The 26329-nt window shown below is 39.1% G+C and overlaps 1 protein-coding gene across 4 annotated transcripts in view; it reads left to right on the top strand.

Annotated features, from left to right (window-relative positions):
* GRIK1 (glutamate ionotropic receptor kainate type subunit 1) overlaps positions 1–26329 on the top strand; it is a 970975-nt gene that overhangs the window by 765992 nt on the left and 178654 nt on the right. For all 4 annotated transcript variants that reach the window (XM_078658394.1, XM_078658392.1, XM_078658395.1 and 1 more), the window contains 2 exons: positions 6925–7128; positions 11832–12055. In XM_078658394.1, the coding sequence (XP_078514520.1) occupies positions 6925–7128; positions 11832–12055 (428 nt within the window). The remainder of the gene's footprint in view (positions 1–6924; positions 7129–11831; positions 12056–26329) is intronic.

The following is a 26329-nucleotide window of genomic DNA, read 5'->3' as shown; positions in this document are numbered from 1 at the left end:
GCTAAAAAACGGTGATGGATCAAGCCCTGATCTTTTGACTGGGTAGGAGTGTTCTGCTTAATTCAGATACTCTGTCCATCACCACCCCCTTTATGAATCGTTTTGGCCACCACAAGTGTGGGAGGGTATGCTCAGATGTGAGTCCCTTGCTCACTGCACCATCAGGATTCAAGCAAGCCGGGCCGAAGACGGCTGTAATGCCAGAAACCGGTCCCCGGAAGCTTGTTTCCTTTCCAGTAAAGAATTGGCTTGGTAGTTTGGTCTGCCCTGTTCCCATGATGCACTGGGCCAGGGACAGACTAATTTGCATGTAGCCAGGTTCTGAGCTGGGATGGTGCAGTGAGCTAAAAAACGGTGATGGATCAAGCCCTGATCTTTTGACTGGGTAGGAGTGTTCTGCTTAATTCAGATACTCTGTCCATCACCACCCCCTTTATGAATCGTTTTGGCCACCACAAGTGTGGAAGGGTATGCTCAGATGTGAGTCCCTTGCTCACTGCACCATCAGGATTCAAGCAAGCCGGGCCGAAGACGGCTGTAATGCCAGAAACCGGTCCCCGGAAGCTTGTTTCCTTTCCAGTAAAGAATTGGCTTGGTAGTTTGGTCTGCCCTGTTCCCATGATGCACTGGGCCAGGGACAGACTAATTTGCATGTAGCCAGGTTCTGAGCTGGGATGGTGCAGTGAGCTAAAAAACGGTGATGGATCAAGCCCTGATCTTTTGACTGGGTAGGAGTGTTCTGCTTAATTCAGATACTCTGTCCATCACCACCCCCTTTATGAATCGTTTTGGCCACCACAAGTGTGGAAGGGTATGCTCAGATGTGAGTCCCTTGCTCACTGCACCATCAGGATTCAAGCAAGCCGGGCCGAAGACGGCTGTAATGCCAGAAACCGGTCCCCGGAAGCTTGTTTCCTTTCCAGTAAAGAATTGGCTTGGTAGTTTGGTCTGCCCTGTTCCCATGATGCACTGGGCCAGGGACAGACTAATTTGCATGTAGCCAGGTTCTGAGCTGGGATGGTGCAGTGAGCTAAAAAACGGTGATGGATCAAGCCCTGATCTTTTGACTGGGTAGGAGTGTTCTGCTTAATTCAGATACTCTGTCCATCACCACCCCCTTTATGAATCATATTCCACAAAAGTCATGGCATATGCCGATGATCTTGCCGTCATAACCACTAATCCTGCCGATGCAATTCTGGAAATCGAAATAGTTACCCAGGCCTTTGGCACTTACTCAGGATATTCCCTAAATAGGGATAAAACTATGGTATTTGCTACTAAAAATATTCAATATGAAAGCCTTCTTAAGGTTAAAGAGGCTACATACTTAGGTGTATGCCTCTCTGTTGAGGTGGATAAAATTAGTCATCTGAACTATACTCCCCTTATTGATAAAATTAAAAATGACCTTAAAAGAATAGATAACTTACACCTATCTATAATCGGAAGGGCAAACTACATAAAAATGAATATTTTTCCACGGATTCTCTATCTTTTTAGAGCAATTCCGTTGCTGGATGGTGTAAACTTTATTAAGACTATCGATTCTACCATTTCTAAATTTATGTGGAGTTATGGCAAGATAAGAAGAGCCCTCCCTCTGATGTCGTTACCTCAAGACAGAGGAGGACTAGCTATTCCTAATCTAAAACTATATCTATGGGCAACATTAATACAATCTATGGATCCCCTACTGACTGATAAAAAAATTACCTCATTACCCCCAGATTCATACATTCCTTCGATTTACGAACTCAGCCTTGGTGATAAGTGTAAAGGGTTATTTTTAAGGCAGATAGAGTCCTCGTATTATAAAAAAATTAAACTAAAGACAGTTCTAGATGCATGGGCTGTGTGGAAAGCTATTTCTAAATATCTATCTATTCCCACTTTTACAAAATATACCCCTTTGTGGCACAGCAAGATTATCTCCCCCTCTCTTAATGATACTACCTCGCAAAGGTGGGAGCGTCTAGGTATCAACACAGTCGGTGACTTTCTAGGACATAATATCCCCATCTCTTTTGAATCTTTCCAAGAAAAATATTCTATTCCCGCCTGTGACTTTCTCAAATATTATCAAATATTGTCGAGTATCCGTAACGCTATACCAAGAACTTTATTGGATAATTTACTGCTTTTTGAGGTTATAGGTAAAAAATCTACAAGAATAGGGGCTCTTTATCAGATGTTGATGGTAAAAACCCCTGACGATCTTGAGCGAATTGAACAATCTTGGGCCGTAAAAGTAGCAAACCCCAATGTTGACATTGATCTTTCAATTGCTCTCCGGCAAAATACTTTATAGCCTCCAACTTAAAAGCACAATACTACAGAGTTATATACAACTTGTATTACACACCGGCAAAATTATTTGCTTGGGGTCTTCGGGCCGACGACAACTGCCCAAGATGCAAGCAACCATTGGCCAATTTATTACATATGTTTTCTGAATGCTCGGAACTCGCAACGTTAAAGGCCATGATACTGGAGTTTTGGGCCCAAGTCTTCGGACATCAGATAAGAGACTCATTAACTCTATATATATTAGGCCACGATGACTCTTTGGGTCACAATAGTGAGGTACAAGCGGTTATTTTTGTGGGGTATGCCGTTTTTCGTATCATTCTGGCTGCTCGATGGAAAGATCCGGAACCCCCTACTTTTCGGATGTGGCTAAGTCGATTCCTCGCAATTTATAAACAAGAAATTGCTATATATGCTACCAGAGGTAGAAAAGCAAGAGCAGTTGGAGCACAGATTTGGATCCTATCTCTAGGTGGTATACTAATGAGAGGGGATTTTCAGATTCTCTCATTGACTAAATAATTTATTTGGCTGTATTCCTTTTTTTTCTTTTTTTTCTCTTCTCTTTTCTCTATTGCTGTTATGCCATTGTTATGTTATATGTTTTTGTACTATTCCTGGTACTCAGGTTATGATATGAAATGATACATTTTGTATTTTTTCTTTTTTCTTTTCTCCTCTGGGAATTTTTATTTTGTCTGAATTTGCCAAATAAAAAAATAAATAAATAAATAAAGTCCCTTAGCGGAAGCAGACAAGTCCTAGGGCTGATCTCCAGAGCCCACAAAGTACATAAACATATAAGTATATAATAAGTATATCCAAAAGTGTATACAAGAGGTCTTGAGCTAAAAATGTATAAGGTACTAATCTTATTAGAAATTCTCTGAGAATTAATTTGACTAATGTAACTATTTTTTTAAAGTGACATTAGCTTTTACATTTAAAAAGGTGTTTTAAAAAGTTTTATAGTAAACTGATAATTATATTTTACTTCTACATTAAATTACATCTATTTATATTTTTAAAAAGGTAAAATAATTAATTTTAATTTAACTTTAGCTGTGATGGGCATTTATTTTAAGTCTCTTCCTTCGTTATTTTATATGGGAGGGTGTTGCAATACCAGTGGTTGACTAGGTGTGGTGCTGGACTTTTTCTAGTTCTGAACTAGAGTACATTTATTACTGTTGTGGTTCCTGTTTGCCTGTAGTAACTATATAAGTGGAGTTTGTGAATAGCAATTGGCTTACTTTTTTGTTGGTGGGTACATGTCCTTCTATAAACCCCTTCTTTCTCTTCCCTTAATCCCTCCTATCCCTTAACCCCTCCCATTTAGTAGTAAGTTTCCCCCATTTTCCAGCCACTTCCCCATCCCTCCCACATTTACATATACTACTAAAATGTATTCCTATGTCTGTGGAGATCATGGCTGTCAGGCAGACAGCTCTGCATATTAAAGGCAGGAGAGAAAGAGGCATTGACCTCAACAAGTAGATTAGTGAATAGCATTTTATACTTTTGTAGTACTTCTAAATGTTCTACAAAATGCTGTTGTGAATAGGCCCCTAGGTCTTTATCAAAATGATCAGTCTGTTTGCTAGTAGCAGCTTAAGGCAACCAAAAGAGGTGTGTTCGGGTGAGCACATAGACTCTCTCTAAGAGTGCCCCCTGATTTAGGAACTGGTTAATGCCAGCACACACTTTTAGCTTGGTCGGGCTGAATCCAAATTCAGCCCTGGTAAAACTGTTGAAAGCAGCTGCACACTGCAGGCTAGAATGGGGCCAAGTGGCTTTCATGTTCGGGTAATGACAGCCCTTTCTTCTCAAAAAGCAGCCCCAAGTATGCAGCTCAATGACAAATGCCAGAGTGGCACAATTGCCAATCCAGCCCAAAGTCTTATCAATACAGTGGTATCTCCAACACTGGGTGACAGCCAGTATCTTCGAGGGATCAAAGGTAGTTCCCTGGTAGCCCGGTATGTCATGGAAATAACATGAGGGAATTAGTGTTTCATCATCAATTTCTACATGCAAACACATAATTGCGTTTTTACCAGGCACAAATGCTTCAGGGTGTCGAACTGGAAAGATGACAGTTGACAGGTATAACATGCAGGATGACTGCACCTCATGACACCAGGAGTGATAATTCAATAATTCCTGATAGGGACGATAACTCCTGTTACAAGAACCTGTGGGAGTTATGGAACACTCATAATGAGGCTTGTAATGTGTAGAATGAAGGAAACATGGATGCCCTGCTCTTATAAAACAGATGCAACATTTTGAAGCCACACAAATAACATTCACATAGCTATAGATCCTGCTTATTCAACATACTCAAACTGCACTCTTACATACCACCACGTTCTATCAATATGAATTTTTACTAGGATCCTACAATAGGTCCCATTTTGTTTTTTAAAATGTAATCTTGCTTTACGAAATAGTTGTTCGCAATGTTAACTGTCAAGCTGCACTTTATCTTACCAAATTTGTATTTAAGGTATCCACCATTTAGTTCCCTATCAGTGAGAATAGTCTAAAGATTTATTCATAACTATTGTTTTGCAATGTTTTCACTGTTTTAAAAAATGAGCGTCTGCACATCCCCTACATTTTATTACAATTTCTGCTGCCATGCATTCCATGTGCTGCTACGTCCCATATCTTATATATGTATAAATGCAAGGTTCAATTTTATTATTAACATGTGCAATGCCATGGGTCTAATCGTTTGGTATTCTGTCACTATCCTTTCCAGGATACCCTAAAAATGTCAGTATGGTTGTTGCTCTTATTAGGTCCATTCTGCTTGTAGCAGAAAAGAAGGTAAAGCAAATGGCAGACTCTTTCCTAAGATGACTGGAAATAAGGTCCACAAGAGGAGGCCACTCAACGCTTTGGGATAATATTCTAGAGTGCCCATGTGTCTCCTTCATGTACGAGTATAATACACACTCTGAGTTTGAAGAAGTTCAATTGCATTATACTCATAACACAGTGCCTAAATACGATGAATGTGCATCATGTCAAACAGTATCAGCATTCTTCAGGCAGGCTCATGGTGAAGACCAGGCAGACTAAGGGCCTCATGTAGGTAGTGCAATACCAGTCGGTAATGGCCGATTTTATCGAATTTCGGCCGTTACCGACCGGTATTGGGCAATTGAGATGTTGGAGTTTCAAAAAGCCCGATTCGGTAAATACCAACTCGGATTTTACCGATTCAGTATTTACCGATTCGGTAAATACCGAATCGGAGATTCTGATTTTTACCGATTCGGTATATTTTACCGATTTTTTACCTACATCCTATTTTCCGATTCTAAAATACCGAATCGGTAAAATTCGGTATTTTAGAATCTGTAAAATGGGATTACCTACATATGGCCCTAAGTGAGCAGGAAACCTTTTTTTAATATCATTCTTAATGTTTCAATAAGACATCCAAAGGCATGTGACATGACTTACTTTACATGTGTTTGCCTCTAAGCCCACAACATTTTCAAACCAAACATTTAATAACTCAGGCCAGTCTCCAACTTAGAGTGTCATACTAATTATACAATGTATAACCTTAGTAAAATGCACCAGAGTCATCAACAACATAAGACTTGGGGTGTAATATTACTAGTGTGTTAAAGGGCAGGCATGGTTACCGATTTTCGAACAGATGTGTTGAATCCATGTACGTAAACTTGCGTGTAAATAATATGTTATAGCTGAAAACCTTTATATAGAGTATGGCTTCCAAACTCAACGTTTGGGGACTTGTTCCCTACAGTCTCCTTACAATATGTAAGCATGTATGCTGCTTATGCTCTGTTATGACTTCTTAGTAAAGACACGTTAGAACCTGTTTTAGTGCTTTCAAGTTCCAGACAAGCATCAGGAATCTGGACATCCAGCAGATGTTTGAATTAACCACTTGGATGCTAAGGGGTGTGCTAGGAGGTCCATGTAAGTTCCATTGAAATCAATGGAAACTCCATGACGAGTTACCCTTGTCATTAGCACTGAAGGGGTTAATACCCTTCCAATTCAGCATAAATCACAATTGCATTATCAAGGTTATGTTTTGTAAGACCCCTCCCCCCCGTTGCTTGATGTTTCTTGAAGAGAAAGGGGTGTTCCCTCTTATGATTCAGAAATTGTGCAAAGCTTCCTTGCATAGCAACTCCTTTCTGGATGGTCACCCATGTTATAATAACTGGAACTATGATAGAACCCATAGAATATTAGAAGTTTGCACACTCCTGATTGTAATCAAGTTTTATGGATGAAGAGATTGCTGCCATTCAATGGGTAGCAGATGACAGTGGAATGGATATTGCTCAAGAGATCAATCTACCCAAATCATACCTATTTAAGGGCTATCCCAAAATCCAAATCTTACAAGTGGTCAAAATGCTTCTACATTGCTTTTCAGAATGTGTAAACAAATGATATCTATATAGATTCAGTGGTTGATGAGGCTAACGCTTACAGTGACAAGGTAAAATTCTCTAAATGCACTAAAGAACTGTGAATCTGATTGTGACTCTAAATGACATCCATTGTGGTTTAGATGTATAGTCTTACATGTTCCTTTGACTTTCTTTTATACAGGAGGACCCATACGTTATGTACAAAAAGTCAGATAAACCTTTATATGGGAATGACCGGTTTGAAGGATATTGCTTGGATCTTTTAAAAGAGCTCTCAAACATTCTTGGTTTTATCTATGAGGTGAAACTGGTGGCTGATGGTAAATATGGAGCCCAGAATGACAAAGGGGAGTGGAATGGGATGGTCAGAGAACTGATTGATCACGTAAGAAAATTTTATTAACCTTTTCAACATTTATAATGTTTTTCAACTAGCAAAAGATCTTTGTCAGCAATGAATATTTTTCATGATGTGGTGATCTTTGTACACTTTAAGATATTGTACATGAATAAATGTAAGATTAAAGACAGGGGTTAATGTTGGGTAATGGTTGTACCTAATTTTTTGTATTAAAATGTAGGGGTAGTTTTTTTACTTCAATCTCGTATTCATTCTGTATCACATTAAAGTGAAATGTCTACATATTTCACAGTCTAATACTGACATTCATAGCTTGTGAGATGCTTTTCCAGGCAAACCCTCACTGCACCTTTGATTTAAGCACATTAGTTATAAAAAACATATTAAATACTGCAGACACCATGTTTATGTGTTAACAACACTCTTGTATGAGCTCAATGTCACAGTTACATTGCTATGTAATATCCTCAACAAGTGAAGTTAAGTGTATTAACCATGATCCTCCCACCCAAGAACTGCAGCAACAGCGGTTTTGAAGCTTTTTGATGCCAAAACATTTAGGAATGAGACAAAGAAAAGAAAGGCTAGAAATCTTTGTGATTACCAAAAACAAATCTGCAATTATCACTTTATCTCACTCTTTCATTCTTGTCTTTGAAACAGAAGACAATAGGAATAAGTTGTCGTTTTGTGATGGCCTAGGCAGTAAAACAAAGTAAATCAATCACTGCATTTGAGACATATTTTTCTGAATACAAACATATGCCATTCCTTTGGTAACAGTGGCAAGAGGCTTATAGGTAACTGAGAAAGTCTACCACTGAAACTCCATGCTAGTGGCCTGAACTCCTCCTGTAGAACTATGTTAATTAGAAAGGAGCAGGTCATTCCACTCCAAAGTAGTTTAATAAGTTGAGTGAAACAACCTGGTTGACATATGCGTATGTAGCTGACCAGAGGAGCCAAAGGTTGCAAACACGTAAACACACCTCCTGAAAAAGGTGGATTGGTGTATGCAAATTATTACTGTCCTGCAAGGTAGGTATAGCTGCTCCTCAGGAGAGCAAGGATCTGGACTTAGTAGATAGAGGACGGTCCCCTAAGTCATCAGTATCACAGAAAGTTTGGATCTTTGCACAACATCTGAGAACATGGGCTGAACAGCAGCAATGCTTCTTGCAGAAAAGACCTTCAGTCACTCCTAAGAAGATTATTTCCAATTATAGAACCTTTGGTAATATAACCAAATACAGTTCAACAGTTCAGATGTGTGACTTGATGGCAGAAGGACCAAATGAAGATCATAGCAAAAGAAAAAGAGGCCTTGAAGGGTAGAAAAGATTAAAAATAACTGTTAAAATCAAGACCACCACATATTGGTTCGGGTAATCTTTTAAAATTGTCCATCACACTTTACGGGTAGCCACAGGGAAGCCCAGAATTGGCAAGCCCTACAAAAACTAAAAACTGGTGAACAAATACAAGCAGATTGCTGCAAATACCTGGGCAGAAGTCACTTCTGAAAGAGATCAGAACTTTAAATTGAACTCTAGCGAGTACTGCTACACTGCTTCCCTTTACTTCCAGACCGACTGTATTGTAGTCCTACAACTTTGATCATCAAATTGAGAAATTGAGTCTGGGTTTGGTCTGATGTTTCAAGTTTGGAATGGGTAGTTGGGAAGGATGGAAAAGGAAAATACACTCTACTTCCACTTCCAACTAGCTCAATGATTGCAATTAGAAGGAAAAAGGTGAATGTATAAGATTATCCAGGAATTTTACAGAGAGATGATAGTCACCCCAAGCCAAGAGATACAGCAATCTAGCATAGAGTCACCTGGGCAAAGCCTTTGCTCAAAAGGCAATTAGCTAAAAAAAAAAATGGTTCATTGGATAACTTCAAATCCTTTAAAATACTAGCAGACTACACTGCACATCCATGCATGAGAAGTATGTCTCTAATATGTGATCACATTAGCACATTTTTCACTTCTGATGTATTCCATTGTTCCGAACCCCAGCAGAAAAGAAAGCTTTGTCCTTGAAGTAGCTTCCTCCACCTGTTTATGTAACCCCATTTAACATTCCTGCCAATCCGCGCCAATAAATGTGAAGATGTCGTCTTACTCAAGTTGAGGTTCTCAACACCCTGAAGACTGCAGCAAGCTCTTTCCATTTGGGAGACCTCCTAGCAACTATTCGAATGAATGTTCACTAAATGCAAGCTGAATTCAGACTTGCACAAAAGCTTTGCTCAATGACATTAATGGTACGGATCATAAGAAGGTGGTGGAATTGTAAATAATTCCTCAAGCAATGCTTTATGGAAGCAGCACAGTTCTTCCATGACGTGAAACACGTTTTTAGGTATCTTACAAGCTCAAAGTCCAAAGGCTGTAGAGATATTTTGCGAGTGATGTGAAATGTAATTTGGCCCGGGGAATATACAAAACACCTGCAGCTTTCTATCCTGAACCCACAGCCTCTTACATGCCATGGGCTGCAGACATTAAAACTACTACTTCCTGAATGGTGTGGCTCATTCATCAGACAAATACATTGATCCATACTCTGTTCTATAGGGGCCCCAATCCAGTGGTGGAAATCTGTTTGAATTCCTCAATTAACAAGAATTTTCAGTCAAGAAGAATTTTCTTCATCCACTTTCTCCCGAGAAGAAGGATGGAACAATCCATCATCCAGAGAAGAATGGTCTCATGGTGATATTCTTGGAGAAGGATTTAGCAACAAAGACTAAAAAAGACTGATTATAGGTTGTACAGATGTAAAAAAGTGATCTGGTAAACTGAAGACAGACACATAAACATTTGTGAGTTCTAGTGATGTCAAAAACTCTCCTATGCCATCAAGAAGAATGGTCATTTGAAATTCCTAGTCTTGAAATGTACTGTATTTACATGGTATTTGACACTTTGTACATTTAGTTCCCCAGAGGGGTTCTCTGCTTAAAAAATGTCAGACATGCAATTCAAAGACTTTCAATAGAAACCTGGCCATGTAGGTTCCCAAAGAGCATTTCTGCAAACCGGAAATGCAACTATTAGTCAACAAACTCTTTTGCAGCATGCCTCACTCCAGAGTCTCATATCTTTGTGTTCAGCTGAGATTTAGAAGCTAAGCATCCCCTGACAGAACAGGAGAGGGGGATGTCTGTACTTCAGAAGATGTAGGCAAAACATGAGGAATAGGATTGTTCTACATCTTTACGTAATACAGACTGAACGAGGGTTATGACATGTTTTTTTTGTTTTAAAAGAGCAACATTCTAAGATGGTGGAGAACATATCTTAAACGTACAGCATCATCTTGTGTATGTATGATGTGCTAGCTGTAACAGCATAGTTAAAAGTCAATTCAACCATCACAGATGGATGGAAATAAAACAATTACATTTTGAGTCAATATATTGCGACTTTAAAAATCTTTTCGGAGCCATTTTTGGGGCATGTCTCATAAAATGAAAGCTTGTAACTTGTTTATGGCAGGACTGTAGATCTAGGAGCTAATTCGTTCTCCAACTCATGTTACTAATAAATAAAATAAAGAAAATAATTGGTGTTGTGACTGAATAAACCAGACTTGAGTCAGAGGTTACAGCAATGCCATATCATTTCCTCATTTCTGTTACAAATTCTAAACAATTGTGTCATCTTGCTGGTACGTCTTGCATTTTTTGCACAAAAATATAGGAAATTAATTATGTGATATGTATTCTCATTTGTTATATGTACTTCGGAACGGAAATATATTTTTTTTCAGATAAAATCCTGTTATAGTTGTATATCTGATTATCGGTATCATTTGACATAGCTTATCCTAAATATAATTTATAAAAAGATATTGCTCTATTGAGTGTAGATGTTCTATACGTAACTCAAAAAGAGCGATATTTTGAAAAACACATTTCACAAAACTGTAGTTAGATGATGTTTGAGCCATTGTATTCTGAAGCCAGACCCTTGTTTCTAAGCAATGACAATCAACTGAAGTTTTTGTTAATTTGTGTTAGTGTGTGTTGTTATAGAACCTCATGTTAAGTTATTGATGCAATGCTGTCTGGTTGGAGAGGGAACTCGCAGGTTAGTCTCAAGGGGCAGGGCTAAAGGGCCAAAGCTGAAGGTCACAATCAACAGTGTGGTCAAGAGACCGCTGTGAGTGACCTCACCTCCCAAACAATACTACTGCCGACAGAAGTAGGTGCCCATCAACAATGTCAACCACTTAATTTACCCCTCTGTGGTGTTAAGACACACCTTCTGCTCAGAACCCATGCCCTCAACAATGCTTCCTACACTGCTTTCTCGCCAAGATTATCTGATACACGTACACCTTGACTACAAGAAGGCAGGGTTAGCTTCCCTTTACCACTGGTAGAGATGTCTATACAGGGGAAGAAGAGAAGCCTTTGTATCCTGGGTAAACTTTGTCTCCTCTCCAGCACTGCTAGCTAAGGCGAGGTAGAGGATTCACTTTCCCTCGTGTTCTACCCAATATTTCCCAAGGACATAAAGAGGAAGTCCATTCTAGAGTCTCCAGTAGATACTGAATGATTAGCACCTAATCAGAATACAGCTTGTTGATATTTCCCTCTCTGCAAATGTAGCCTCTAAGATGTCAATGTTTTGGTGTAATATATTTTTGATGTTTTGTAAAGATATATGCTTATATATATATATGTAACATATTTTTGCTTCTCTTCCTAGAAAGCTGATCTGGCTGTTGCACCATTAACTATCACTTATGTCAGAGAGAAGGTCATTGACTTTTCCAAGCCATTCATGACGCTGGGAATCAGTATTTTATACCGGAAACCCAATGGGACAAATCCTGGTGTCTTCTCATTTCTAAATCCTCTCTCTCCTGATATCTGGATGTATGTGCTTCTTGCTTGCCTTGGAGTCAGTTGTGTGTTGTTTGTGATTGCGAGGTAAGCACAAAAGCAAAGTTACAAATGCAGCCATGACACATCACCTGGATCATATTGGTTGCATTGAGTATCTTCATCACACAATACAAACCTGGCATCAAATTATTCTGCACATTGTATATGATGTTTAGGTAAACACAAACATAGCCGTTTTAGTGCTAGGATGGAAGCTCAAATGTCTCATTGCAGCAGATACACTGATAGATACAGAGTACAGTCTATTCCAGTTTGCCTGGGAACAATAAAGATGCCATTGATATCTCAATGTCAGACTTATTTTATCTTCTTAAAGGTTGGTGGTGGAAATTATCTTCAGCATCTTTGATGCCATGCCAATCTTTATGGATTAATTGCAAGATGATTAGGGTACATTTGAAGTGATCCAGACATATTAGAATATGTCTCAGAGGACATGCTTGTGAAATGGGTGCAAAAAGTTAGTTTGGTCTGTTTAGGCATTACCTTAACATGCTTAATAGGGTTTAAAATATTTTCTTCAAAAGCGCACATTGTCACTTGATTAGCTAAAATGTTTCCTATATACTTGTGGATACTGGCCGTTCATTGCTTTAAAGACTGGTAGAATATAATTTACATTTTTTTAAATGAAAATGTACCATCATCTACATGCCCGTATGAGAAATTGTGGGTGATTCTGATGACATATTGTTTATACAAATAGGAGATCCCTGTTTTTTTTTATGAATGCAAAGATATAAGGAGTTATGCCAGCGCACTCTGTGCACATTTGTTGTAATAGTACCAAAGAGTGTGGGTCATTTTGTCTGGTCGGAAATGTTAAGATGTTAAGAGGTCAGTCTGTACCAGAGCTAAAGTCATGGCTTTAAAGCATTTAACCTACCACTGAGCTGAGATAGTGCTGGATGCTGAGAAGCTGTACACTCTCTTTTGATCAGCTTTAGTTTACTCAAGCTGTTTTTCAGAGGCTATAGGCACACTACTTAATGGCTACTAGCTAATGTGCAGAACACGCCTCAAATCATGTTGATGTGTCAGTGGCAATACTGTTTTGTTCGCTTTCAAGCGAATGGAAAATAGAGTTCATATGTCAGAAAACTGTATACAGAATTATTATCTGACATAAATATCATGTTGTAACTATAATTTACAATACTATTGTGCCACTGCGGGTAGCTTTGTTTTAAAATTCCATGGGATGATATTTCTTTGGATGATATTTAGAGTGCAATAGTTTTGTCAGTCGATATTCTAACATGATGTTCTTTAATCACACCAAAAAAGCATCTTTTAAAAAATAATTTGTGCCTGGGATTTATGCCACCCCAATGCATCAAAACCAAACTCATATGTGCTTAGCACATTGGAATACATATTGTACATAGTTATATTATATGCATACAATCTAAAATGTGCTGTTTTTCCTACAGGTGTATATATCTGAAATAATTTCTTTGTAACTGACTCCATAGTGACATATTGGTTCAAACACTATAGTGATTATAACAAAGTGCACATGTGTTCAAATCAAATCTGCAGTACCTCCTTCATGCTTGTTTCTAACTTAAAGGGTGTATTCTTGCAAAATTTGTAAAGGGCTAAACACACTATGTATATTATTATTATTAGTAGTAGTAGTAGAATTAGTTGTAGTTGTAGTAGTAGTAGTAAAAGTAGTTGTAGTAGTATTGTTGTTACTTGATGAAATATGTGCATTAGATTTTTTAACAATTTTTATTTTAGAAACAGCTTTGTAATAGGAGGTGAACAAAAATATTATAACATAGTGGAGGCATGCTCATGCAACAATAACCTGGAGTTCTGTTATTTGAAAAATACATGGCTGTGTTCAGTATGATGATAAGAAATAAGTCATGAGTCTGTTGAAAAAAGACAAGGCATATGGTTACAAGAGCAGTCATAATCTAAAACAAAATGCCTTCTGAGAGATCTTAGTATAGGCAAACTTAGCCAGGTTTTTTTTCGTTTTATAATGACACACAATAGTGTTTCCAATTGCTTTTTTTTGGCAAATAAGGGAACAGAGGTTCAATGTCTCACATCTGTTTTTTCGCAGTTTTATATATCACAAACTTGACCCGAATCTATCAGGAATCAGAGCGATATACATGAGCACCAGTTGCGTTACATAAAGACACATTCATTTTTGAATGAAGAGATTAAATGATTTGGCCAGAATCACAGGATGTTCAGCGCCGTTGCCGAGATTTGTTCCCGGTTCCCCTGATTTGAAGTCGACCACCAAAGCCATTAGGCAACATCCTCCCCCCGAATATTCTTATATTTATGTACATGATCATGTCATCATATTGCATTAGACCCTCTGGTCTTACGCATGTGAATTGTCTGAGGCCAGAGTATCCATTTCTGTCTTTTGCAGGCTCTTTATTTGTAGTTGTTTGAATTTTCTTCATTATTTTCTTCATTATTCTATCACTGATTATGTATGAGAAATTGTTGTAGCAGTGCACCAAAGTGTGTGGCAGGAAAAAGACTACAACACAAATGAATTACATATAACATATGTCAAATATTATATCCTCTCCATGAATGTTCAATAGCCTTGACATTTTAAGACGCTGGTCATTCAGCAATGATAAATACTCTGATTAGAATAGTTTGTTGCACAGGCGCAACATTTATTTGCTCTAAAAAGTGCTAAAGATTAAAGATGAAGGACGGTAAAGAAAGGCAGCCAGTGTAGCAGGAGTTCAATGTAAAAGCATATAGAAAAATGTCATATACAATGTATTTACTGTAACAAGGATCACCTATCTGTTTCCAAAGAGAGAGTTAATCAATGAAAATGATTCCAAGCTACTAACAAATAGTATTACCTTCACAATAGTGATCATATCAGACACAATAACAATTGTGATCATGCCACTCTGGATTATCACCATTGACCACCTTAGAACATGAGTGATAATAAGTGTATCATTATGAAATATCTCCATGTGACTTATGTAATAAAGACCATAGAAGAAGGTGCCCTCTGGCACCAAGTAAATAACATGTACAATAGTCCTCGCTACCTCAGCAGGGATTACAGCTGAAATAGTCATTTTGTCTCCAGGTGCCAGTAAATGGGTGCCTGAAAATACTCACATTTTTCTATCAAATACAAGATTTTTATTTTGGGTAAAACATATTCAATATAAAAGCGTGCCACCTCATCCACTGCACAACTGCCATATAAGAACAGATTCTGCCTCACATGTAATTTCATCATCTAACAAGGATAGTCAACACAGCACAAAGGATACCCACAATATGGTATGGATGGCACCAATTATATCAAAGCCATCATTGTGTTAGTGCTGGATAGTGTCATGCCAAAGATGCCCACAAAATGGCAAGAATGCCAATCATGGGGTTTAAGTAGCCTTTCTTTGGGAGGAGACGCCTTGATTAAGGCAAGGATGTCCACACGAATTGCAATAATTTTTCCAGAGCCCCCATTGCGCCCAGGCCTCATGGCAATAATGCCCACAATATGTCGATGATAGTCACCATTGTGCCAGAAGTAGTCACCATTATGCCTGAGACTGCCACCACTATGCCGCAGGTGGATAAAAGTAGGCCAAGGGTGTTCACAATGTATCAAAGACAGCCAAGAGTATGCATGACACATTTAAGTCAATGATGTAAAAAATATGTCAAGAAGGTTCACAATTATATTAGTGCCAATATGATGCAAGGGCGACTTCCTGTTTCTGGGTTATGCCCCTAATTGTAGTGGCAGTTAAATTGTAAATTTAAATGAACTGGTGAGCCATACAGCATAAAAACAGCCAGGACTGAAACCCCTGTTCGTCAAAAGAGAATGGTTCTTGGGTCATTAATTCTGAATAATAGAAAGTAAGGAAGTTGGCACATTACTACCGTCTTTCTGCAAATACACATTCCACCTAGGAGAAGGGTTACTCCAAGTAGGTGTGTACTACAAAATAAATTCAATGCATGTTCTCTCTCAAAGGTAAACTGTACAATATTTATTTTGCCACTCACTAAGCATGGTACCATATTTTTGTAAACCAGTTTTACTTTGATGTGTGCCTGCTAGGAGGTTATGGATTTGTTCCTGCCTTCTATACACATTAAGGGTGGATTATCTAGTTCCCTTTCAGTCAGATAATAGACATAGTGGGTTTTTCATCCTTTTGCATTGAAGTTGAACCAGGGCATTGTGACTTTCTATTTAACCACCCCGAAAAAGATACAGGCTGGCAAGTTTCTGTTCAACATTCGTAGTCTATCACAAATAACTTGGTAATGGTTTCCAAAATATAGGGCACACATTTTCATTTTTATCACCAATTTATAATCAATGATGGTGTCTTTTGGTAAGGCAGGTTAAGCCAGTTGGAAAGGAATAAATCCTTTCTATACACAATGTGTGAAAATCCATGTTAACCTGCATTTAAAGCAGAGAGATTCTCTAAGAGAGGTTTCTCTTTAGTGTTATCTAGAGTTATACTAAATTTAGGCAGGTTGGTCCACTTTCAGTCTTCAGTCCTTTTTTAGGGTTTGCCTGAACAGCGCTTGCATTGTGCTTGTGAAATCTATTGTTTTTAATATAAATCTTAAAAGGGCCCCCTTGCTTTCCGAGTATTTCATTGGCTGAGGCATATATTCCTGTATTTACCAATGCTTGTTCCTCGTCTGCTTCACTTATCAGTTTCCTGTAGCTGAAATACTGTTAACATTACTCTTTGGTGGAGCAGTTTTTTCATAAAGTTTTGCCTCTTTCTGCTTGTGTGATACTTTAAATTAAATTAGCAGATTTATATAGCCCAATATTCCCCCCACAGAGATTAAGTGATTTGCCCAGAATTGTAGGATGTTGAGCCTCCGAGACTCGAACCCGGGACCCAAAGCTCTCGAGTCAGCAGCTCTGCCTGATGTGCCACATCCTTTAAACTCCTTTGATACTTGTCAGGTAGCTCTTTTCTTCGTGCCGTACGATGATTGATCAAAACAGCTTATTAGTCATCACATAGGCGAAACTGATGCATTTCCAATGCTTGTTTTTATGGCCAGGCTAATTTTTAGGTGAGCATTGCCTTGCTCTTTCAGCACCACAGCTAGAGCAGAGCCTATCCCAAGATGCGGTCAACAGTCTTCACTACATTATCTTCTTTTGTGGAACTTGCGTGGATATTTTGAATACAGGTGCAAATCTTGGAATAGTTTGTTGGGGTCCTTCCTCAGTGACAGAGAGCAGCGAGACAACTAGAAACATTCATATGTGATCCAAGAGAATTCACTTATTCTGCCACCGGAGGCACCCCTGATCTGCTCTTAAATGATAACAACACAACTCTTCTTCCTTCCATTTTACACTGACCTCACTGAGGCACATCTTATAGAAGGCGCCCCCACCAAGACATATGCACTATGTCAGGTCACCTGATGGCTTGGCAGGATGAATTGACATGGACTAGCATTATAAAGCAAATGTCCCATATTTATGTTCTCAATACATGTTGTACTATTCTTTCCACAGCAATGATACCTCAGCCATTGCACCTTATTCACTGCTGCACCATTTACACCAAGTAGTCAAGAAGTAAATCATCTCCCTAGACCATAATTTGATCATGAGTTCACCGCTCTACAGATTATGTAGGGGTCGTCTTCCAGCTGAGGCAGCGCGTTAGCATCCCATACCACATTTTATCTGACGGTCATCTGTTAGCGGCAGGTGCCCCAACCGTGTCAAAGGGTTATTGCATAAACCCCAAAACAAAGACGCATTCTAGCCAACTCTGTTTCTTCAAGAAGAATACTCAGTACTGGCTCAGTGGGTGCATGGCTTCATTTCAGAATACTTTGTCCCGCCTACAAATGCCTGATTGATTCAGCTCCCACCAATCTCTGCAAAAAGTACTTATACTGTATCAAATCAATCTGAGTATTCTTCTCCAGACTCCTAATAAATCACTGTACCCTTCTCCAGCCTCCTAACACTGACCTCCCTCCTCATTGTGTGTTAGTAACACTGGAAGATGCATTGCCTTCACAGACCTTAGTGTCATCAAGCATCTCCTAACCAATGTGATATCTCCCCCTTCCTACCACAGCAGTTCACTCGAAAGGAGACAAGCAGAGGGTCAGCAAGAACTTACGTGAAATGTGCTCCGTGAATACTGCTTTCATGTATGCGCCTACATGCTTGACCAGAAACAATGAACATTTTGCACTTATTGAAGCTATAGTCGCAGTTAACACTTATTAGTTATAACCAGTTAAGACGTTTGAAACAGATGTTTTAGCCCTTGTAGTATTCATACTATTGTGTAGATGTTTTTATAGCATATCTATAGCAGCTATCTAGTTACTCATTAAAAGTAACTGTGGATTATGTCATGCCTTGCATGCCTGTGTTATAAGCAGGGCCACCTTAATTATGCAGCCTGGTAGGACCGAATTATGCTTCAGGGTTCCCCAAGTTATGCATCAAGAAAAGGCATCTTATGCAGCACATTTTGAGACATTATCACTTTGTTATTTTGGCATTTTTACAGAATTGAACGCAGTCTGGGCAAAGGTTTCATCACGGTTTTAACACCGAAAAACAGCAATAAGGTACAGAAAGGTGACTTATCAACTTTCGCGAAGGGCCTTCCCCTGTGCAGCATGTTGTGTCACTGCACTTTCACTAACATTTGATCCGTTTGGACATTTTTTTTGCTTACATCTGCAAATTATGCAGCAGAGAGGGATTATGTGGCAGCTGTGGCAAATCCATAATAATGTTGAAAATGCCGCTGCAGCAAAATCGCATATTTCCAGTGTCTCTGGTTCTAACAAAATAAGATGATTTATAAATACCAGGCAGTGGTCAGAATGAAAGCGGGGTTGGAACAAACTCGCAGAACTGAGAGGATTCTAAGGATTCTTTTAGCTCCATTAAGAACTGCAGATTGATGCAGCTAAGGGCAAATTCAAAGCTTATATTAATTTATGAGGAACTGGTGGTAAATCAGCTCGTGTTGTGTACAAAGAAAAGGTCAAAGTAATTGTACCTCAGAACTTGGTCAAGAAGTACTTGCTGTCCCAACACCTCGAACTTACCATGAACAAAAGAACCTCCCCTAGGCAAAGCGTATTCACGAGCAATGTTCCTAAAGATGGGACTTTCCACCTACTAAAATGTGTGTGGACTCTCATTTTTGGAATTCAAGCGCTGCCTAAAAGACAACATGGTGTCTACGTGATATCTGGATGCTCTGTTGAACCTCCATGTGCTCAACACCTCCTGCTTTTAGCACTGGTTCTGTACATTTTGATTTCACTAGCTTGAATATACAATATGTGACTCTCACTGGGACTTTAATTAAGGGGGATAGCATATATAAACTTAACAAAAAAAAATACAAATACAATTCTCCATTTTCAGTATCACTGCATTTATTAGAATGAGTATCACGCATCTGCGCCATCGGGGTCTTGTCATCCCCTTTAGGGGTCTCGCCCTACCTGTCTGAGAAACACTGTTCTTTATGACTCGTCAGAAAGGAACCAGTAACATGCCCTTGTAACTACAGACTCCGGAATTATTTCTTTTCTTCAGGCATTCGACCGGCATGTTTTTTGTTTGCCCAAAGGCCTTTTGAACCGCAGGCAGTTTAATGAGTGGCTCATTGGTACACATTTCCTGTAGTTCGCTCTGGCACGCGCTCACGTTAGGGACCACCACAGTTGTCAAGTTTAATTGCACTTCCAGAAGCCCTTTTACAATGCCCTTGTCAGTCACTCTGCGATATTCTTGGACGTCACCGGCATTCAGCACGCGCCACCACTTGGTGCGCGTGGGCACCGGAGGGATTACGCATTATAGCAAAGCTAAGGGGCAGACAAGTAGGAGGAGAAGGGCAGAACAAGATTTGCCCTCCTGTCATCCCTTCTTTAATGCGATGCTCGATTACACGTGTGTGCTTTGATGCTTACAAGGTGTAGCTGCCCTATTTTCATGGCTTCTTTAACTGTTGACGTTTTCGAATAAGGGACCGGTGGATGCTGCCTTCCAAAGAGCCAACAGTTCTACTTCCATTTCAGACAACTTCCTCAGATTTCGCTACTACTTGGAAAACTATAGACAATATTGTGGTGACACATGGCAGACCTGATTTAGGTCTTGGCAGATGGGTTGCTCCGTCACAACAGTGATGGATATCCCGTCCATGGAAATATAAACCCCATAGGATATAATGGGATTTATATTTCGGCGGCGGACAGGTTACTCTGTCACAATGGTGATGGCTATCGAGTCCGCTGAAATATAAATCCAGTAGGATATAATGGGATTTATATTTCGGCAGTGGACAGGTTGCTCTGGTGATAGCTATACCATCCGGCGAAATATAAATCCCATAGGATATAATGGGATTTCCATTTCAGTGGCGGGCAGGTTACTTCATCACAACGGTGATGGATATCCCGTCCGCCGAAATATAAATCCGATGGGATATAATGGGATTTATATTTCGGCGGCAGACAGGTTACTCCATCACAACGGTGATGGATATCCTGTCTGCCGAAATATAAATCCCATAGGATATATTGGGATTTATATTTCAGCGGCGGACACGTTACCTCGTCACATCGGTGATGGATATCTCATACGCCGAAATGTAAATCCTATAGGATATAACGGAATTTATATTTCAGTAGGCGGGATATCCGTCACCGTTGTGAAAGAGTAACCCTTCTGCCAATATCTAAGTCAGGCTGTCAATAGCACAGTTAGTTTATGTAATGGAGCACGAGCCATTGACCTGAGGACAGGTGATCGTTCAGCTTCGGGTTTGAGAGCTATGGTCCGTCCATCATTTACGACGTCATTGTCAGCAGATGAAATATATTCTGAGACGAACGGTGCATTGAAGAGAAAGTGAAACATGAATCAAAATCAGACTGTTGCCTCTGATGTCCGACAAGGAGCTCACGTGTTAAACCGTCATCAGGGTTTCCAGTGTCAGACGGTGAATTGTAGAAGCACTGGGGTACTTTCAAGGGAACTTGGTACAAAATAACACAATATAATACTTTAAAATGGAATCTCTGTGGTGCTATCAAAACTTTGCCTCGACTGTTAGAGAGCTCCAAGCATGAAAAAACATGTTGCCTGAAAGTTTCTTCCTCCTCAGCCAATTTTCCTCTACATCAGCCAGCGAACAGTGTTCTTTGCCATGGTTTTCCCTTGCTGTGTGCCTCCTGGTGGTTTTTACTGGTGTAGTCAGTTATTCAGTTCTTGCTTTTATACCAATACGAGAGCCATAATTTCCAGGAGGGCTGTCATTTATTTTGGGGTTCTGATCATTCCTTTGAGGGTTCTCCTAATAAGATGGTACTTGAATGTGCCTGGATTTCAGACCACATATTTCCCGTCTGCTGGAGCTCAGCTACTGACTGTGCTCGGGGGTTACTCATTGCATCAAAGGGCTCCATCTTGTGCCAAAAATATTGCTCCGAGTGCTGGCACTGATGCGTGTTACTGAGCACTCATATGTTTCTCCTTGTTAGCCCTGTCTTCCGGTCAATGCCCCACTTTCATCTTCACCCACTTGGACTTCACAGGGCAGTTTATAAATAAAAAAAAATTAACATTTCACACCACGTCACAGCGTTACTGGTCAATTAAGCCTTTTGGCTCCATCTAAGTGGTTGTTTCTGTCACCACACACTTTTTATAGCTTTTTTTGCGTGCACATTTCTCTAATTTGTTGTACTTTTCAAGAATAAAATGTAATTATCTGTCTGTATCACACTCTCTTTCTATATAACATTTGTCTTTCAAAAGGGAATCATGTATACATCTTTCTCTTGTTTTTTTACATTTTTTTTACTTGTTTGTTTAAATTATGAAAGTGTGCCTCTTTACACTTCTCTCCAGCTTCTCTAGTTTCAGCAATTGCCATTTAGCTTTCCCGTTGTGGAGAATGCACCTCCTCAGCCTTGCAGGTCACGCACCCGCCCCCCCCCCACCCCCCGTGACAACCCCTGTGTTGCTGTCATCAGGGTTACACTTAGCACTTCCTATAAAGCAGCTGACTCCAGTGTCAGGCAGTGACTACTTTATCTTGGCTAACCTACAGAATAAACCAACGTGATAGAAGAGATTCATCAAGCTCACACTCTACACTAATTTGTCCCCGACTATCAGTGTTGTGTTACATCACTTACGGATATTCCCTTTGAAAGTTGTAGCTGATGTACAAAATGACATCCATATTTCCTTTTAGTCTCTGACGGATGTAATCTCTGCTGTCATAGGTCCTGCTTCTGATAACCAAGGATCTGTCCCTGTATTAGTAGCTCCTCGCATTAATGGATTACAGCTTGACAATCAATTTAAAATTGATTATATTTGTTATATAGGTATGGAGTCCCCATTTTAGCCACTGAAGCTGTCTCGAAATTATTACTGAACAAATACTCTTCTAAAGCTTTGGAACAAAATCTGGATGCTTATCAGACTATGCACTTGTTCATGGCATTTCCTTATTCTAATCAGACTTGGACTCTTTACGAATATCAGTCAGTGATAAAGATAATCTGCTTTTATTGGCACTATGATAGTTTCAAGTTTTATTTTATTCGTTAAATTAATTAAAACCAGTAAAAAGGATTAATTCATGATTCGTTAAAATTCATTTTGTTCCACATAAAACTTATGCCATCTTCCATGCTCATACTTTTAAAACTAGCATAAAACAGTCGACACATTTCAGTTTAAAACTCAGTTCTTATAATATTGATTTCAGAATACCATCCCACCCAAATGCACAAAATAGGAGACGAAGAATCCAGTCTTAGTGAGTTTGTTCTTGTGATGCAGAGGGTTTTAAGCAGACTCTATCTTTATGGGACCATGCTAAGGGGAAAAGATTGACTAAAGTGCTTCAGTGCCTCTGACCATCTTCCCAAATAATAACCCGTCTCCTTGTGATCGTTAGGAAGAAGTACAAATGAGTGCAAAGCTGTAGTAGTGTCTCTGTGTTCCCCTTTTAGTTATAATAATCAGCCCCGGTTGTTACATCTCATCCTACTAGCTGGGACTCCTTACTTCATCACAGGTTGTGATGCCACAGGGCGGAAGTGTGGGATGTGCCAGAGCTCTGTAATGACCCCGCTTGTATCCTTCTGAAGATATGCTAGTAGGGCCCTGATAGTATGCCGCGTCTTGCTAGCTAGTTCTCATCTGCTCTTTTGCGTTCCATGGTGGTAACCTTTTTTGCCACAATCCTGAGCAATTTTACCGGATCTGTAGGGTTAAAACACGCCACAGCAGCCTCTCTGCATGATCTTCTCCCTCTCTTGATGAACTCTTTGCATAGGATTATCCGGCGCTCATCTATTGTCACTTTGCAGAGACACAGCACATGAATGATAAAGTAATATTAATAATGTGCTCCCATTAAATCTGTTTCCCAGCTCTCCAGAGCAGCCATCCATTATACCAGCAATAGGTCGTGCATACAGAAGAATGACTTGATTATAAAGGTTCTCTCACAGTCTCGCAGTCTTTACCTGAAAATCAAACTATCGCCACATCTTGTCTAGCGAACATACGCGTTGGCTACAAATTGTGATCAAACTAAAGCTATTTCACTTCCACCCCATTACATTGGTGTGTGGGAATTTCTTCCCTGTTACTCATTAATTGGAGGCAATAGTGGCGTTCAACACATGTCTCAATCAGGTCTTTGGCACATCTTTTTCAGTAGTTGCCCTGTGACCTATTCCATCATTCAAATAGATAAATTGAAGTCAGCTGGAAGTGGTGATGTGGTAATTCATACGATAACGCCATAAAGTTTTATTTTCTAATGGAAGCTTTTTCCTTTTATGTTCATTTGATGGCAAGAGCTCACTAACCCTCAGAGAGACTGTTATTTTTACAGTCATTTAGTGATTACTATTCTTTTGTACAGACCAGTTTAATTCAGTTCTCTATTTGTGTCTCTTGAAGTAAAACCATCATGATGTTGGTATTTTTATTTGTGTTTTCGGGATCAGATTGATACTCTAGCCATAAGTCATGGACTACCCATAAAGACCTTAGATTTGTTACATTTTCCTAGTACCAACGTATCTGAGAAGAGAAATTCATGAATAGATGTTAACATAAAATGTAACCATATGGGAGATAAACACACTATCTTTGACGTGACTGAACATTTCAAGGTAATATTTGATTAACTACTTCCAAATGTCAACATTAGAAACAAATACTCAGTGTTAGGGAATTATGGCAACCAAACTTTTCAGTCAAGCAAATATTGCCTTTCAGTGGTATCTCAGTTTTTTGTACCCTCCAAAACTAGAAAGAAGAGGTTCACTCAAGGATTTAGCAATCATAAAGTATGGTTGAGGAAATACCAGATTGTGTGGAAGAAGTATATCCATAACAAAGGAAATGAATCTAACATGAATGAAAATGTTGCATGCTTATCATATTGCAAGGAATATCTTTCTTTAAAACACTGATGGGGTTGATCAAATTCATAAGAACCTTTTCAAAACCCTTAAATCACCAGACATATTTCAGTATAATCCAGTAAAATTGGTTGTTACTCCCAATTTATATCAGATTCATAACATGTTTAAAGAAATGTAAATAATGTGCAAGAATATCTCAACTACAGTACATGCAAGTAATGTCCTCAAGATTCATCTTAACTCCAACTGAATAACAAGACAATGGATTTCGTTATGACTGTAGGGATTGAGGGGAAAGTGTTTCAAGTTAGATAAACCGGGCCTCTGGAATTCCCATCTATTGTTATAAGGATGACCTTTGCTCACTGGTTTGCAGATCCCTGTCCCTCACAGATGTATCTCCAGTGCATAATGTCCCTTTTTTAAAGAAAAGATTTGAAAAAGGAAGCCACATATCAGGTGTAGGCACTACTTGTATCAAATAATGTTCTAGCCACAAAGAAAATGTTTAGGCCAAACTGCAAGACAGATACAGACTTATCGGACATTTAGTATTAAATAATGAACATCCATGAGTATTTAGTCAACAGTTATGATAATGCTGTTTTACTTTTCTGGAGCCATCAATTGGCTCAACCACTACATTTTTGAGTTTTAAGATGTGGTGATGATATGAAATAAACAACTCGGGTAAAGTTTTTATTTTTGTTGAGCAATCTATGCTTCTGAGTCCATATAAATAATCTTACAAGGCTGCAGCTCAGATTACTTGTGGAGTTTACCAAGGATCACTCCAATTGCCTTAATTTCCAGACAAGTCTCTGGTGAGCCCCGCAGTGCCATTTAATAATTTCACAACCAAAACCCATATTACCTTCAAGCTTCCAACTCATGTGGAAGATACGTTTGCTATTATTCAATTAACCTTTTCCATCATTGAGGATTGGATGAATACGAATTAGTTGAGTTTTCACTTTGTTTTTAGACTGCTATTTGAAGACCCAACTCTTATCCCTTATGTAACTCTTGGAATTGTGCCTGTTCATCTTAAATCGATACTATGTTAGTGCTGCAAAACCCTGTTGGCAGTCACATTAAGTCAAAGAGCTCAAGTCAATGGCAACTCATTTGCTTTCCACAAGGCTTAAATTTGTATTTTGTAACATGATGCCTTTTGATCTGCTATCCAACCTTTCCTAATCCACAAATTCACGCAACGTAATCTTTATAGAATGATGCGACCAGACAAGAACTCTTCTATACAAGTGCCCCTAGGTCTGTGTATTTTTGTATAACCATTAATGATAATAATTATGATGATATTTTACTGATGCTAAAGGTTCAGGACACGACTGAGATGTTAGAGTTGTCCGTCATCATCCTGCTGGGGTCCATATTGGCTCAGCAGTTTTTATAACACACACTGCAGCACCAGGATCTACAGTCACCAGGATGTGAAATCCATATTCCTATGACAATTTATAAGCATAGTGCCTCAGTTTGTAAAATACAATTTTCGTGTCTGTTTCTAAAATGCCCAGGTGTATAAAATACATAAATCACCGCTGTCAGGCCAATATACACATTGCTGTGGACTATTACCATGCCAGTAATAACATTCACCGGAGAAGCACACATGTCCCCAGTAAGTGGTCACATTGCCCCATTATGAAAAGAACAACTAAAATACTTATTTCTACTTAGACCCTCTTTGTAAAGCATGATTTAATTCTCACTAATCAAGTTGAAAAGCATACATTGCCTGTTCCAGTTTCTGCATTGCCTCTGTATTTAAGGCCATATTGCCATGCTGGTGTCCGCATG

The sequence above is a fragment of the Lissotriton helveticus genome, chromosome 8 (genome assembly GCF_964261635.1).
Source record: "Lissotriton helveticus chromosome 8, aLisHel1.1, whole genome shotgun sequence".
Taxonomy (NCBI): domain Eukaryota; kingdom Metazoa; phylum Chordata; class Amphibia; order Caudata; family Salamandridae; genus Lissotriton; species Lissotriton helveticus.
Note: the sequence above shows the minus strand (reverse complement) of the source record. Positions and strands in the feature narration are given on the sequence as shown.